This window comes from Phaseolus vulgaris, chromosome 10 (genome assembly GCF_051622355.1).
Source record: "Phaseolus vulgaris cultivar YP4 chromosome 10, ASM5162235v1, whole genome shotgun sequence".
In the NCBI taxonomy this organism is placed as follows: Eukaryota; Viridiplantae; Streptophyta; class Magnoliopsida; order Fabales; family Fabaceae; genus Phaseolus; species Phaseolus vulgaris.
Window position 1 is genome coordinate 37608847 of NC_143507.1, and position 16370 is coordinate 37625216.

Sequence of the window (16370 nt, forward strand, 5' to 3'; positions counted from 1 at the left end):
TAACACTATGAATGATGGTGAGGTCAAGCTGAAAAGATTATTGTGGAGGATTATGAGAGTGACATGTGGATGAAGTTGATAACGTTTTAGAAGATTTTTCTTGGTTAAGGGACCCCAATGAAGAACTTAGGGATGTGGAAATTGAAGATGATATTGACAATGAAAGGAAGGAAGGATTATGTGAAGGAAATGTTGAAGTTGATATGGAAGAGGAAATATGTACTTCCAAGAGAAAGAGGAAAAGAAGTACAGGAGTAAGAGAAACACCAATGAAAGATTATGAACCACATTGTGAGGATGATTTGCAATTATTGGGTGATGATAATAACCCAATTGATGACATAAGTGTGAATGACGGAGGACTGTCAAAAACTGAGTGAGAGTTAGAAGATTTGAGGAAGATGATGATGAGTCACGAAGTAATGATAAATTTGGTATCTTTACAATGCCTAAAAACATTAATTTGGGACCCATTTTACTGAAAAAGAACAGTTTAAAGATGCAATAAGAACATATGTTTTCCATTCGTGGAGAAATTCAAAATTTTTGAAAATGATAACAAAAGAGTTAGGGTTAAATGTAATGGGACACAAGTAAAATGTGAGTGATTTGCATATTGTGGACAATTACCATCAAATAGTTGTTGGCAACAAAGAAACATTAAGAACATACATACTTGTAGTAGCTAATTCAAAGTAAATTTATTTAGTACTAAATGGTTAAGTGAGAAGTTGGAGTCTTGTATTAAACAAAATTCAAATATGAAAAATTCTTACACACACAATAAAGGTGTAAAGAAATGAAATACAACTATTTTAAGGTCAAGGCAAAGTGGGAAATGGAAATGACATCAAGGCATGTGCATGGTTCATTTCAACAATATAAAAAGATTTACAATTATGTCCATGATGTGTTGAGACAAACCTTGGATCAACAGTGAAAGGGAAAATTGAACAAATTAATGGGATCACTGTCTACAACATGATTCATGTATGTTTAAAGGTATGCAAGGATAGTTTTTTGCACGTAGGTCCATCATTTGTTTAGATGAGTGTTTCTTAAAAGGCTATTATGAAGGTGAACTTTTAAAAATAGTTAGAAGTGACCCTAATGACCAAATATTTTCATTGACATATGCTTTATAGGGATGACAATATGGGATGGGTTGTACGGGCCAACCCAATAAGAAAAAATGCGGGCTAGGTTACCTATTTTAACTTGCTAGTCTGCTTAGATTCGCCTTGCATAACTTGTAGTCTATGCAAGCCAAGTGCAGGGTGGGACAAACTGACCCATATAATTTATGTATCTTAAAATTCTGTAAATTTCATCCCGCACCTTTATAATTTCTTCCTACTACACCCTTACACTCTCAAAATTTTCAACATTATCTATTTCCAATTCTACAATTTAGAATACAAATTTGTATTTCATATTGTACAATCCAGAATAAAAAATTTGTATTATGTGTAATTTGAAATACATAGTATTGCAAATTGTACAATCAGAAACACAAATTTTAACTTATAGATCTATAACTTGGAAAGTTTCAAGATTTCACATTTCGAAATTAAAGAAAAAACGTTCAATAAAAAATATCAAAAGGATAATTTGATTATTTTTTTAAGTATGAGATGTAGGAAGAAACTCCCTTCAATCCCTAATTCATAACACCTTCACGAAATTTGGTAAGACTTCATGATTTTTTTATATTGAATAGTTTTTTTTGTCTTTTTGAAATGCATAAATTATTTAACTTTCAATATTCATCAAATTTAGTAATTAAACTTAAGTCATTTTTATAATAAAATTTAAATATGATATTATATATATATATATATTATAGATATTGTTTTATATATTTTTTAATTAGAATAGTAATTTGCATTTGTCTATTTGTATTATCTTAAAAAATTATATATTTAAAATGTATATATTTAACAAAATATTTTATTAGTTAATTTATAAGTACGATTAAAATTTAAATTTCATTGAAAATTAAAATATTAGAATAATTTTTTATACATATTTTATTATGCATATTTTTTTAGAATAATATTATGAAACTATTTACTTAATTCATTTAAATAAGAAAAATAACTAACTTAATAACAAAATTTATATTTGAAGATTATTTTTTCATTAATTTAAAAAAAAATATTACTTATTTGGGTTGACCTATAGACTCGCGAGCCAACTCTTGTGCAGGGTGAACCAATAAAATAAATCCGTATTTTCTTCGTGAGGCAGGCCAACCTGGCCCACATTTGCAAGCCAAATGCGGAGACCCATATTGTCATCACTAATATTTTAGTTGAGGTTGAGAAGAATGACTTATGATCATGGTTTTTACAACTATTAATTTAAGATTTGGTATGTGCAATAGTGTGTACCTCAGACACATTCATCTCCTACCAACAAATAGGTATGTATTGCATCTGACTTGTGTATGTTTTTCTATATGAATTGCATATGACTTGTGTACGTATCCAATTTGGTAGGGTTTGCTAGCCATGCTAGAAATTTTACCTGGAGTTGATCAACAATTTTGTGCTAGACATCTGTATTCTAAGTTTAGAAGGAAATTTTTGGTGGAAAATTTGAAAACTGTTATGTGGAAGGCAACAACAATTACGTAAATGCAAGCATGAGAGAGAGAGGGAGAGAGAGAGAGATAAAGATGAGGGAGATTAAGGATGTCAATATGTGACTTTTATATGTAAAACAGTTGTTTTGACGACTAGTTGTTTGGGATAAGACATGTCTCCCTCATTGAAGATAATTTTGTTGTCGATTTGGACGAAAAGGGAGTGTAGTTTTAAAAAGTGGATGGTCATTAGCACCCCTTATCATTCGTTGCAATGAAGTTTTTGAATTTGAATGGAGTTGACTTCATCTCAAATTGCTTCAAGAAGATGACATATGAGTGAGTATGCCCCAATTGTATTTCCAATTAATGGTCAAATTTTGTGCAAGAAAACTTCATGTCCTTATGTACTTCCACCATCTAAGAAGAGGTTGTTTTAAAGACCCAAAAAGAATAGAAGGTTGGTGTAGGTGCAGTTGACTAGGGGATTTGAATGAAGCCTTAGACTTTTTTTGTGTGTAGTGGATAATTAGATTATCTGGTTAGACCGTCTAATGAATCATATAGTAAGATTGTTTAACACATTGTTTAGTAAAATTGTCTAGCAGATCGTCGAATAATGAGAATTAAAGCAACAACAAGAATAAAGAGATATCAACACAAAAGATTTATCTTGGTTAACCCAAATTCGAGATATATTTAATTCTCTTAAGCAATTGCTTAAAAGTTTCCACTAACCAACTAGTTATAACAAGTATTCTCACATTTCCAAGTTCAACAAGTCTTCTCACATCTTTAGGTTACAATAAGTATTATCACATCTCCAGGTTACAACTTTTTAACCTCCCTCTGAGATTAGGAACTCTCTAAAGAAGCAATAGAAAAAAGAGCACAAAGAAAGCTCAGATAGATATTACTTTACAACATGAAGAATTAAAATGGTTAAATACTTAACCCACTAAATTAGACACTTTAATAACTAGATTAAACACTCACTACAACTTTTCTATATTTTCAACAAAATTACTAATGTGGATTTTGTTGCTTAACTTGACTTACTTTGTTTGCTCATTTAATATATATATATATATATATATATATATAAATTTAGCTTTAATCCTTGAATTGGTTAATGTTGAATTTTGCATTATCTTCTATCTTCATCTGTCTGATACACGATTCTAAAATATAACATAAAGCTTGGATTTATAATTTTTCAATTTGTTTTTGCTTTGAATCTGTCTAATAAAAATAATTCAAAAGTAATCACAATATGGGTTAGTAAAAAAAAATTCAAACTTAAATTGATAATTATCTTGTTCCCAATTTCTCTATCCAAACACACTCCAAGCATTTATTTGCATTTTATTGTACCATCTAATTATACAAAGTGAAATTTACGTAGATTACATGATTAATACTAAATAATAATTTAAAAAATGGTTTAAATCATTATTTGTCAATTATGAAATTAATAATTATACTATCAATTATGAATATATAATTTGAACTTTTTAGAGTAACCTTGCGATGAGTTAGGTTTCACTTGTATAACCTGTTTTATATGGTACTAAATCCATGGTATATTGTTCTTTTTATCAACAAATATTTGTTAATATGTTAAGGAGGGATCCAAACTCCACCTATCTCCCTCTCATAATCTTTTATCACAAAGTCAATCCTATCCTTATATCTCAAAATCCATGGTTTATACGAGAAAAACATTTTTAGAACAAAATATAAATTTACATATATAATTGAATTATTAATATAGTATGGATACGAGAGAATTCTAAAAATAAAACTATAAAAGGGATACATTGTTCACAACTTGGATTTAATGGCTGATTTTCGTTGATTAATTTTCCTGGCTAGTCCTTCTTGAACCAATGATACGAGAAGCTGCAAGATTAACAGAGTAGCAGGTGTAAAAAATAAAAGATAAACAGGGAAAGAGGGAAAATGAATTGATATAATGTGGTCATGCTTTACCTCTCCCTTCTGATTGAACATTTGGCCGGTCACAAAGACGCGTGCACTATGGGCACTAGGAGTAAAGATCTGTACAGCCAAATGTATTTACAATCAACACAGAAATAAATAAAATGGATTTTAGTATAACAGAACTTTGATAAAATTAATTTTGAACTGTCCAATGTTAAATTTTATATTGAAACAAGTGCCATCATCTGTGAAATTGTTTTTCGTAGTAAACCAAATAGGACTGCAACTGATAAATGAATAACAGTTTACTGAATTTTGATTTGTCATTGATCAGAAACTGAATAATTTTATGAAAAATTCTTTTGCTGTAATTTCCCCCCAAAATTAAACGTGAGAAACAAGAATGAAACTAATACGAAACTCACCGCAAATAGCACCCAATCATCAGCTTTTACAGATCGGTGAAACCACATACTGAAATAAAATTTCAAAAAAGCAAGAAAGGAAAATTCATACCTTGAAAACTTGTTGCACATGACCAACATTTCTAATGTTAACCAATAAACTATTTAGCTCACCAAGAGGATTAGGATTTCAAATACTTACGAGTGGTCCAGACTAACAGAACGTGTCCTGAAATCCTTCTCACGGTGGGGATTCAAACTTACTTGAAGAAATATTAGATCTGAAGCAAATGCCACCACGCACCTGCAATGCGTAGTATGAAAAAGTAATGAAATGCAAGAAATCAAATACCACTTCTTGAATTCTTCATTCAATCTTTGGAAAATTTTATGTGCTGTTTAAGTATGTTAAAGAGTATTAAAATTATCCAGAGATGCAGGTTCAAAATATATGCATATGGTACGACCATATTTTTGGCAATTTCCATTTCTTCAAACTCTGGCAAGTAATCCTTTATTTATCAGGAGAATTTTTCAGTAGCAAGACAGATTTCTGCTAAGTAGCTCCAGAATTACATGTGTACTATATGCGACCGAGAAGTCTTGGCACAAGAAACTGATGACAACATACTAATAAAAACGAGTAGAACATAGATCCACAAGGCCCAAAATGATCTTGGAAACTGACACACACACGGGGAAACTAATGCGACATTTAATTAAGAATGGCACTAATCCCCAATCAACCACACTAAACTGCTCTTACTGTCAAATTAATACAGGATTAACTACCCTAATCGAGGTCCATCCATGAACAGGCCCAATCCAAACTCTAAATAGGTTAGCACATGACAGGTAAACATTACATTATTCAATAGTATTTATTACTCATATAAGATAAATATATCTAACTAATTTGAGTGTCAGAATACTTTTTACAGGTCCACCGTCACCCTGTCGGACCCAAGATAAACAAGCATAACCTTTCAAACAGATCATCACAGAATAAGCACAGCGGCAATAGTCAAGGACGGTGCGTTTAAGAACAACATGCATTACGGGAATCTTAATTCAATTACCAGTTCTGCTATATAACACTTGGAGAACCAGACACATCTAAAGTAAATATATAAGATATGTACCTATGCAAGGCTTGATCATCTGAAAGTTTTCCCTTTGCTCTAAACCAGTATCTCAAACTGCAAACAGTAGTTACACAAGTTTCAATGATATCTAGCATTTAAAAAAGCAGACATTAAGGTTAGATTTGTAAAAGAAAGGAGTGCGATGTTCCCTTCCAAATCTTTCACATTGCTTAAAAGGTCAGTATAATAGTAAGAAAAAAATTGCAGACCGAGCATCAGCCTAACCTTGGAGGAGATTTTGTCATATTTGTTGAAATTTCATATTCACATAATCGTATCTCTATGGGCCAGGGGATGAATTGAGATGTAGCTACTTTGTTCCGGTAGGATCTGATGCAACAAATTGTCATTATAATTCAGAAAATCATCATGCAAGTGATCAATGTACACTACAAGAAAATAATTAAATATAAATTAATTTTAAAGATCAAAATAATTAGTTACTATTTAATTAAATTAGAGACCATTTTATAAACTAAAAAAATTATTAGTATGTAAAGTAGTTTCTATTATTAATAAAAATTTATAAAATAATTTCTAAATTGATATCTAAACATTAACTATCAAGATTTTAACTACTTACTATTTTATATTTTAAATTAGTTTCTATTAGTCTTTTAGACACTAATTTATAATCTAAAATATTAGTAGCTAAAATCTTTGGATATCAATTTAAAAACCATTTTATAAATTTTTATTAATAATAAAAACCACTTTAAATACCAATAATTTTTTAGTCTCTAAAATAATATCTAATTTAGTTAATATACTAACTAATTATTGTGTCTTTAAATTTGGTTACTATTTAATGATTTCTTGTAGTGATAGTTCAAAAATCATGCCACACTTTGGCCAAAAACGAAGTATTCACAAGTCAGTGATGATAGTGCATCTAGAACTAAAATGCTTAACGTAAAACTCACTGAAAATCCTTACATCTAAGAGAGTATCATCAGAGCATCCCGTGGATAATTATGTAACAGTGGGTCACTCAATTACCATAACTCTAGTTTTTTTAATAATGATACAGAAACCTGAAAATCATGACAGTTTTCTTGCATTTTTCAAATAATTAATTCAAATTTCCACAGGAAAATATTGAAGGACTTGTATGGTTTGGGAAAACATGTTATGTTATGTTTGTACTTCCTGTTTTCACACACAATTACAGAAGTGTCACTTTGTTTCTTGTGTTCAAAAGTTTTATAAGAAATAATTAAAACATTCTGTTGTTTTCAGTATTTCCTATACAATCATTTGAAAACAAAAGATACATTTAATACAAGATGACATTTTTGTGAACATGATGGGAAAAAAGTTATAAAAATTAAGAAAATCGGAAACCAAACAAATCATAAAGAAACATAGTTTTGATAATCTCTTCATTGGGCTTATTATCTCACAATATCTCTTGTTAAACCAGTACTTTAAAAGAAACAAATTCCAGTGAGAATATCTGGTGTGATGTTTTCTACAGTTTTACCAATTGACAATCAGAAAACATTATGTTTCACTGAATCTTTACAATGTGGTTAAGAGAACTATATTAAGAATTAGCGAAAATCTAATCTTCAAAAGTGTGCAGTTCTTAATTGATGCAAGATATCCTTGGAATGAGTATATCCACCAATTTAAGAATTGTTTATTAGCCCTTGGCATTTTAACTCTAACATCTTTAAGAAAATATCATACTATAAATACCAAAATACTGATTTGTTCTTGATGAATTTTTCCACAATTCACAATATCTAAAACCAAAAAAATGTTATTACAGCCATGAATTCATTATTTGTCAAAACAAAAAAATGGGAATGCAAATCTTTCAAATAAACCCTGACACATTTGTTGGCAGTTGCGACAACTCAAAATGTAAAATGATATAAAAGCAGCAATTTAATTGATTTACAAAATAGCAATAAAAACTGAACAGGGATAGTCCAACAACTCTAGCTGAAGAAGCCTTTACAAGATTAGCCGTATAAGTTTCTTAAAATTAGAAATCTAGTGATATAATCTACTTAAGAACAAATATATCAAGTGCAAAATATACACTTATGATTCAATCAGCAAATATAAAGGAGGGGTAGTCTTTTCCTTGACTCTTGCTTTTTCAGTAATCATATTTTGAAACTTAGTATGGTTATTGTACTAAAAAAACGAGCTAGCAAAATCCTTGAACAAGTAATACTAAAACAAAGTTTCCACAGGTTTTAAGTTCTTCTGGTTTTGTCCCCAAGAAAACATTTTAATGATAAAGGACCAGGTACCCCAACGTAGTAGTCCCAGGTTCAAATCTTAAAGCAAGGATGGATTAATGGGAAGGATATGGGCTTCACCTGTTGTATAACTCAAATTCCAATAGACAGAAACCAAAATTACTTTCATGTATACCCTTTATATATTGTGACTGATATATTTGATAAATAGAGGAGATCCCATGACCATTTTGCAGTAAACAAACACATCAACATACAAAAGAAGATAAATAAAAACAAATATAGTCTTATAGAACAATATTGCATCAACCATGTCTTTATAATAAATCTTACACTGGTAAACGAGGGTCAGTAAGACGTCTCTCCCGTAGCTCTTCCATTGGCAGAAGCTATAAGAAACAGAACAAAAAATATTAACAATCAGAAGTCTAAAGTAATAAAATATCTTAACAGACAACCACATCTTGCCTTATCTGGAGATGGGACAGATGGTATAGATACTTTCTGGTGAACCATCCCCAGTTCTTCCTTCTGTAGATTAAGAAAATAACAATGATAAATGCGTTATAAATTCAGAGCGTAATTCCCTAACTAGAGCAAGAGATTATATGTTAAAAGAACATGTAAGCTGACAACAACCAGACTGAAGATGCATTAGCCATACTGTGTTTTGCAGTTATGAAAAAATTAAACATAGACAAAAAGAAAGTTATCAGGGAAAATAAAATTTACATTTTTATGTAACAGAACTAGTTTCTTTTTTCTTATTTTGACCTTTAGAAAGAATTATCCAACACAATCTTGAAAACTTGTAGATGTTCTTAGGTAGCACTCATAACATAACAGTTATATATGAATGTTATAGCCTCTTTTGTGGAAATGTGATTCCTTCGACCTGCTTCACCTACTGGATCCATTCTTGATATTTTTTACCATATGAATTTAAATTGTAGTCATAATTATACCCAGAAACCATAAATCCTCAATTCTGTGCAGTTTCCTAAATATATAGTCAAATAGTCTATCAATTTAAATATCAATATTTTTACATTCTTGTTTTATGACAGATGATCTTGGGCTTGTTCACTTGCAGCCAACCATAAAAGACCAAAAACCAGATATTTTATGTCTGCTAAGATACTATCCTGATGGTAACCTAATTCTATTTCCATGTTTCCTTGTTTTAATTAATTTCTTAGAAATTTTGGTTATATTATTTTATATATGTTAAGATACTATCGTGAAGGTTTGATTCACACTGTGTGTAGATAGTGTACAAATTGCTTAGCAATATACAAGAGATATCACTCCCTTTTATCTCAATATTATTGTTAGATATATCTGTTTAGGGTTTAGGGTTTAGATATATAAGAAAATCCGATATTTCTTTTTCTTTATTTTAATATAGTATTAGAGCTAAGGTAGAATCCTTGCCTTTTCGGTGAAGTTATGAGATGTCCAAAATCCTCTGTAATTTAAAATAGAATTAGGGTATTTTAAAAATAAATACCAAACAAAAAAATAGTAACAGACAAGTGATCAAGTGGCTTTAATGCAGGTAATACATGCATCAGCAATGATATCCTTTTTCACTATGTTAAATAATTAATGATCTACGTGCCATAACCTAGGTAAAAATATAAACGTTCTCATTTTCAATTCCAGAAGGGGCCCCCTTCTGCAGCACTGTGTTTAATCATCTAGGCCTCCTGTAATTAACGAAGGCAGTGTTATATATCTGCAACATCTTGGATGTTCTTCCGAATGGTATTTTCATCTTTAGAATTTCCTAGTGGTAAAGTCTATAATATTAAGCTAGCTTTATCTATATAAACTAGAGAAGTTATCTTCAATGAAAATGTTTTGACGACTATTCTTCAACGAGAACAATTTTAGAAATTTTTCTTAATTAACTTATCTCTATCAATCTCTTATTTTCATCTTTGTTTCGAAATTGAATTTCAATATTTTTTAAAACAAATTATCAATAGCTAGAAAAACAATGTATCATAATATAAATTGTTTATCATTAATTTAAAATATATTTATATGCTCAAAAATATTTATTTACTATGAATTTTAATTACAATAATATAATTTTTATATATTCAAATGAATTTATTTATTATAAATTTTCGTTATATAAAACAAACATTTATCATTTTCGTTATATATAACACCTGCAGAAATACTAATTTAGTACTAAAATTTGGTTCGACAGATTATATTCCATCGAATATAACAAATAAGTTAAAATATAAATATAAGAGAGAGAGAGAGAGAGTAAAAGCACAATAAGGCCAAATTCACAAATAAAATAATTATTAAAATATTTAATTCATCTAAGTCAAAAATAATATAAGATTACTTGAAATGAAGCCAACAGAGTGAATATGACAATTCCCTTTTGAATTCCATCTACTTTCCTTGTAGCAAAGCTCCTCCCATCACGGATACGATAAACTTTATATGTAATTGCCACTGTAAAAAAAATGTTCAAACTATGTATAATTTGTTTACAAGCTAAAGCCCAGAAATAAATTTGCAGTACAAGTATGATAATAATGGAATTCACGCATGAGACGTTTATCAAATCAATCATAAAGAATATGACATTATTAACTCAAAAGTTAATCCTAAAAAGGGCAAAGTATACGATCTACTCTCTAGTAGAAACTATGAAAGTCAGCATAAAACTAGCTTACAAAATATTTTTCCAACTAAGCCCTAGCATAAGGAATTCATGATAAAAAGATATAGATTAGAAGAAAGCACGGAGTTAAGCTAATGACCAATATAGAGCTTGAAAACTCACTGACGTTTTTTTCCTAAAAAAAGAGGGAATTTCATTGGATGTTAGATGCACTGCGAGCCTTTGAGGCATTGCGGAAAAGATTGTTAGTGGGACCTGTTTATGTGACACCTAATTTTTCAAAACCATTCATCATTGAATGTGATGTTTTGGGGACAGGCATAGGGCTGTTGAACGCAGGAGTGCAGACCCGTTGCTTATTATAGCAAGGCTGTTTTAGATAATAATTTTCTGAAATCAATTATAGCACGCTGCTTTAGCGGTATCCTGCAACATTGCTGTCCTTATATTTTCTGCAAAAATTCAGCCTTCACGGTCAAGAAAGTCTTCACCATCTGTTGAAACAATGAATGACAACTCAAACTAGTAGGACTAATAGTTGGATTGCAGGTGTGAATATGAAATCTCACACGGGAGAAAAGTGGACAAATTGAGCAATATCTAAGTGAGAAGACCTGCAACCTAGTTTCGGATGGAAGGTAGTATTAAGTTTACTTATGTGGTTTGTTTGTGACCCATTTATAAAATTCTCCTAGTGCTTTACCCGCCTCATTCCCAACAAGTGGCACTAGGACCACTAATGCGACCAGGTGAACCTTGAGTCAAACACTTCCCTCGTGTTCCCAACAAATAGTATCAATGGCAATGGAATGATCGGCTAAACAACTCAAACAAGTATGGAGTCATGGTGAAATTGGTGGTGAATTTGTGTACAGGAATCCCTTGTATCAAAAGTCTTATTTTTGTGTGTACAATGGCAATAATGAATTTCGAAACTAAGACCTAACATAAACAGCCTAAACCCTTTGCCGTTAAACTTATCTTTGTGGGTTAGCCTCTTTCAACTTCTAAGTTGAATTTCAATAATTTTTTCAAAACAGAATTTTTCTATGGTTAAATTAAAATTAACTTTATACCAAAATTTAAATATTTATCATAAATTAATGGGCAGGATCAGAAAAAGAAGATATAGCTTTCAAGTTTCATAGTTTATGAACCTATGATAGGACACATCTCATCAGGAAAAAGAAATGGAAAGGGAAGTCAAGTCAAGTGATCAAACATGCTTACTTTCTAAATCTCCCGCGAGAATAAAATAGGCATGCAAACTATGAACAACCTTTAGACAGTCAACGGATTTTGATGCTGCGGCCAGTCCCTGCACATTAAACATTTCAGTAATTAATATATGTATCAAAAGTACCACTGACATGGATATCGTGCTATAATTATGGAAGATAATCATACCTGTCCGATCATCTGCCCCCCAAACATTTCAGTAATTAATATATGTATCAAAAGTACCACTGACATGGATATCGTGCTTTAATTATGGAAGATAATCATACCTGTCCGATCATCTGCCCCCCAAACACCTTTCCAAATCTTGGAGCATCTGGAAGAGTAATTCCTTGGAAGATATCTACCTTCCAAAGAGAATAACAAAATGTTTTAGGGCTTAATTCCAGGGTATTACTTCATACCATCAAAGATACACCAAATATATGAACGAATTATATACCAAAATTTTACCATCATAGAGAACTAGGATATTCATATCATTCTATTTTTTCCTACCCTTGTCTAAGAGCAATCAAACATCTATCCATATTCAACAATATTTAAATTGCTGAACCATCTTTACTTTCCCTATTTTTTTATTTTTCACCTGTCTGCATGTTAGCATGTCTTTTCTGAAAGCCATGCACAAACTAGTTGTGAAAAGATCTACGAGGGTCAAAATGAGTACTAAGCAGGCAGTTAAACATACAATTATTTTTCTTGCACAAATAAAATAATCACTCTATAAAAGCCTCAGTTTGTAAACACCTCATCAAGGAGAAATCAATAATCAAATTAATGATATATATATATATATATATATATATATATTGAGAGCACCTCCAGGGGTTCCAAATGCAATATATTCTCTACAGGTGAGCATGTCTCGACGCAATTTTCGGCTCTCCAGATAGATTTTGGCTGCAGCAGTGTTGAATGCTCATGGGGAAGCACTAAGCATGTCAGCTGCCACATCAAACAATAAGTGTAACTGTTGGAGTTAATAATTCATTTCATTTAAGTGATCTCAGGTGATTGCTTGTACACTCAACCTGAGGTTTTTTGACATTGGAAAGCAGTGAGACAGGAAACTAAAAGGGCACCTTAGACAAAGCAACCACACCTGCCTGGTGAACTGTGTTTGACAAACCTGCAATTAGCAAGTTCACACCATTCTCATGTCTCGAATGACAGAAAATAAATCAAGACAAAAGCAAAAGAATATGTACAAGAATTTTGAACAAGACAATAGGGGTGTAATTGGCAAATGAATATCCAACTAATCCAAAGAAAAAGGTTAACGGATAAGAAAAATAGCAGTGGCAAAAGTTCTACAAATTTTGGTGTCAAAAAATAGTATTACAGAGAATGAAGGACTGGAGAAATTATAGCAACCAAAAACTAGTCAATCCTTTTCCTGCTAACTTTAAGCATCTATGTCTCAGATAGATCAATGCTATAGCGGTAAAAGTTAACGAGTGTAAGTAGGGTTGTTGAACTTCTATACTTGTTGTGCAGCAGAAGAAAATAATTACGGTTTACCAAATCATGCCTAAATTACCAGACAAATATGTAGTTTATGGGAAGTGTTGAAGATCCAATATCTATTAGAAATAAATAAGATCAAATTATAATATATAAGTATGGTGTAATACTCACCTTACAAGTTAGTTTTATGAAAGTTTAAACTCACTTCATAATAGGATAAAAGGAAAATACTTAAACAATAAAGTACAATTTGAGGAATAAGAATTAAGTTTACTACCATAACCAAAGTAGTCATATCTTTTCAACTGGAACTCTGGGCGATTTTCATCATTGGCACTAACGGATCCCACAACCTCAGCCTACAAGCAATAAAACAAGATTTCAGCATAAATTTGTTAAATGAAATGCTACTGGTAAAATAAAGCCATTCATGCAGTTTCACTCATAAGTTTAAGCTATTGGGATAAAGTTCATGACATGGTATCTGCTCTATGACCTTGGCCACGAGTTTGATCTTGTTTACTGTTCTCACTTGTAATTACAAAATTGCCACCTAGTCTTCATTTTGTAACCTGTTTTTGAAGATTTGCAATAGACAAAAAAGATTGGCAATAGACAATCTCTCAAGCTCTGCCATTATATTTGCCCCGTGATTGGGGCAGGGTCTTATCAAAACTGCCATATAGAAAATCCTTAGGCAACCCAATGAAACCTGGCTGACAGTTTTTGCTTCTCTAACGTCTAATAACATAACTATATAAGCATACCTCTCCATCCAATATGAAGTACACGCCATCTCCATGTTCACCCTCGCGAACAACATACTCTCCCGGCTCTGCACAAGAATCCATCAATCAAAAATTGAAAATACTAATCCATGCATCTTCCAATTAATGTTTACAAATCCTGAATATGAAGTACCATATTTTTTTAAGAAAAATAAAGACTTCACTAACACCCTAACGAAATTTTAGAGCAATGCTCCGAACATAATTTAAGATAATTACTGGCACAAATTCCAATTTCACGGTCTTAAATCAGTGTTCACAATTACAATTACGTAGCATTGCAGTTTTGTAGGTTTCCACAACCACTATAACTTCGGCAATTACCTAGCCACTTTACTGCATTTTCATGTATCACTACTAATTATCGTAACGCTAATTAATTATCACAATATAATTACAAGTGCAACTGCAATTTACAAACACTATCACAATCCTCAAAAAAAAGGAAAAATTACCACAGCTTTTGACATCCACAAGTTGAGATATCTTCCTCACAGACGAGCTCGGAAGCCTCTGCAGAAGAGGAACGCGTCCGAGAAACTCAAACGCTGCAAATACCAAAATCCAAAAGCGTCAAACTAAAAACGAACCATACAAAAACGCAAACAAACAAAAATCAGCCCCGAAATTCATCTTCATCATGTTTTGATTGCTTAGAGAGAAAAAAAACGGAGAAGCATTTCATGATTTCTCATTGGAACTCACCTTTCTCGTTCTCCATTTTCACGCAGCGATTCAAATTCATTTATGTTTATTCTGTTGAAACACTTAGCACGTGGATGGGGGTGTAGATTGGGTACGGTATATATAGTATAGAGGACGGTGCGGATCCAGTGTGCTGCGGTGTGGGGTTAATCATGGACACGTGGGATTTCAACCAATAATATCGCACCGATGGCCGCGGTGAGAATGAAGTGCGCGAACTGAGTGTTGAATTGTTGAATTGCGGCGTCAACGTGGATAAAGGTGGTCGGCGGGTGCATGAGTTTACGCCGCGGTGGCCCACACCAGATCTACCCTCCACTAAGGGCAGTTTCATTTTTTTTCACTCTTTCTCTCCATTTCAATATATCCAAATATTCTTGGCAAATAATTCAACAGTTTTTCTATGCACGTGCTGTTTACTCCAACATTTTTTTTTCTTTTTTTTTCCTCAAACATTTGACTCCTATATTTCATAAATTCACAATTTTAATTTATATATATGGTATACATTATTTGTTTTAAATTTGGTATAGTTAGCAATATCTCTATTTATGTTTATATTTTTAATACAAAATTATGATTTTAAATATTTGTATATGAGATGTAAAAGACAGAAAACAATCGTTGCCATTGTTTCGTACAAATTTTGAAAACAAAAGAAATTAAAAATAAAGTGACAATTTTTTAGTTAAAAAGTAAAAGCAAAAAACAAAATTGTAAGAAAACTTTTATTTAAGCCTTTTTTTTTAATGATTTAATACATGAGATTTATCTAAAGATAAATTTTAAATGAATAAAGATTAGAAAAATTATAAATAAAAAGTTGAATATTATATTTTATTTTATTTTTCTAAAATTCATTGTTTGGAAATTTTGCTATTGTTCCAGAAAAGTTTTACTATAGTTTTTGGACGGATTACAGTAAGAATTGAGTGAATGTTTCGAAGTTAATTTCTCTGTTTACTGAAAATTTGTGTTCTCGAGTTGAATAAAAAACTTTAAATATGAATCTGTAAAATTGGACTCCATCCTTATTTTAATTTGAGTAAAACCTAATAATTCATGAAACAATTCTTAATTTATTTTATTAATAAGTGAGTTTTAAGTCTAATTTAATTTTATAAAATTAATTTAAAGTTATTTTTAATATATTATCAGTATTTAAAATTTATCATAATTATTATTATTTTTTGAATTTATCATTATCAGATTATTATAA

At 31.0% G+C, this 16370-nt stretch overlaps 1 protein-coding gene across 3 annotated transcripts; it reads right to left on the bottom strand.

Annotated features, from left to right (window-relative positions):
* Nucleotides 1–4294: 4294 nt before the first annotated feature.
* LOC137818770 (acyl-CoA hydrolase 2) lies at nucleotides 4295–15488 on the bottom strand. 3 transcript variants are annotated; one of them, XM_068622376.2, is made up of 17 exons: nucleotides 15152–15488; nucleotides 14902–14994; nucleotides 14426–14493; nucleotides 13936–14017; nucleotides 13274–13320; nucleotides 13011–13136; nucleotides 12458–12535; nucleotides 12180–12267; nucleotides 10665–10777; nucleotides 8765–8827; nucleotides 8630–8685; nucleotides 6306–6410; nucleotides 6078–6134; nucleotides 5138–5239; nucleotides 4957–5005; nucleotides 4580–4648; nucleotides 4295–4489 (listed from the first exon to the last, which is right to left on the bottom strand). In XM_068622376.2, the coding sequence occupies exons 1-17, from the start codon at nucleotides 15189–15191 to the stop codon at nucleotides 4412–4414; spliced, it is 1314 nt and encodes a 437-aa protein (XP_068478477.2). In that variant the 5' UTR covers nucleotides 15192–15488; the 3' UTR covers nucleotides 4295–4411. The 3 variants fall into 3 exon arrangements, with proteins under 3 accessions (XP_068478477.2, XP_090152641.1, XP_090152640.1); XM_090296515.1 differs by having other exon boundaries at nucleotides 13223–13320; nucleotides 15152–15223; XM_090296514.1 differs by lacking the exons at nucleotides 12458–12535; nucleotides 13011–13136; nucleotides 13274–13320; ... (2 more) ...; nucleotides 14902–14994; nucleotides 15152–15488 and adding an exon at nucleotides 12357–12398.
* Nucleotides 15489–16370: the final 882 nt, after the last annotated feature.

What these genes read in the sequence shown, in the direction of transcription:
- LOC137818770 (XM_068622376.2), bottom strand. Translation starts at nt 15,191, where the DNA reads ATGAATTTGAATCGCTGCGTGAAAATGGAGAACGAGAAAG. An exon ending in GAAAATGGAGAACGAGAAAG is followed by an intron (nt 14,995 to 15,151) that starts GTGAGTTCCAAT and finishes TGGTATTTGCAG; the next exon opens with CGTTTGAGTTTCTCGGACGC. An exon ending in CTCTGTTGGCTTCATTTCAA is followed by an intron (nt 8,828 to 10,664) that starts GTAATCTTATAT and finishes CTTAATCTACAG; the next exon opens with AAGGAAGAACTGGGGATGGT.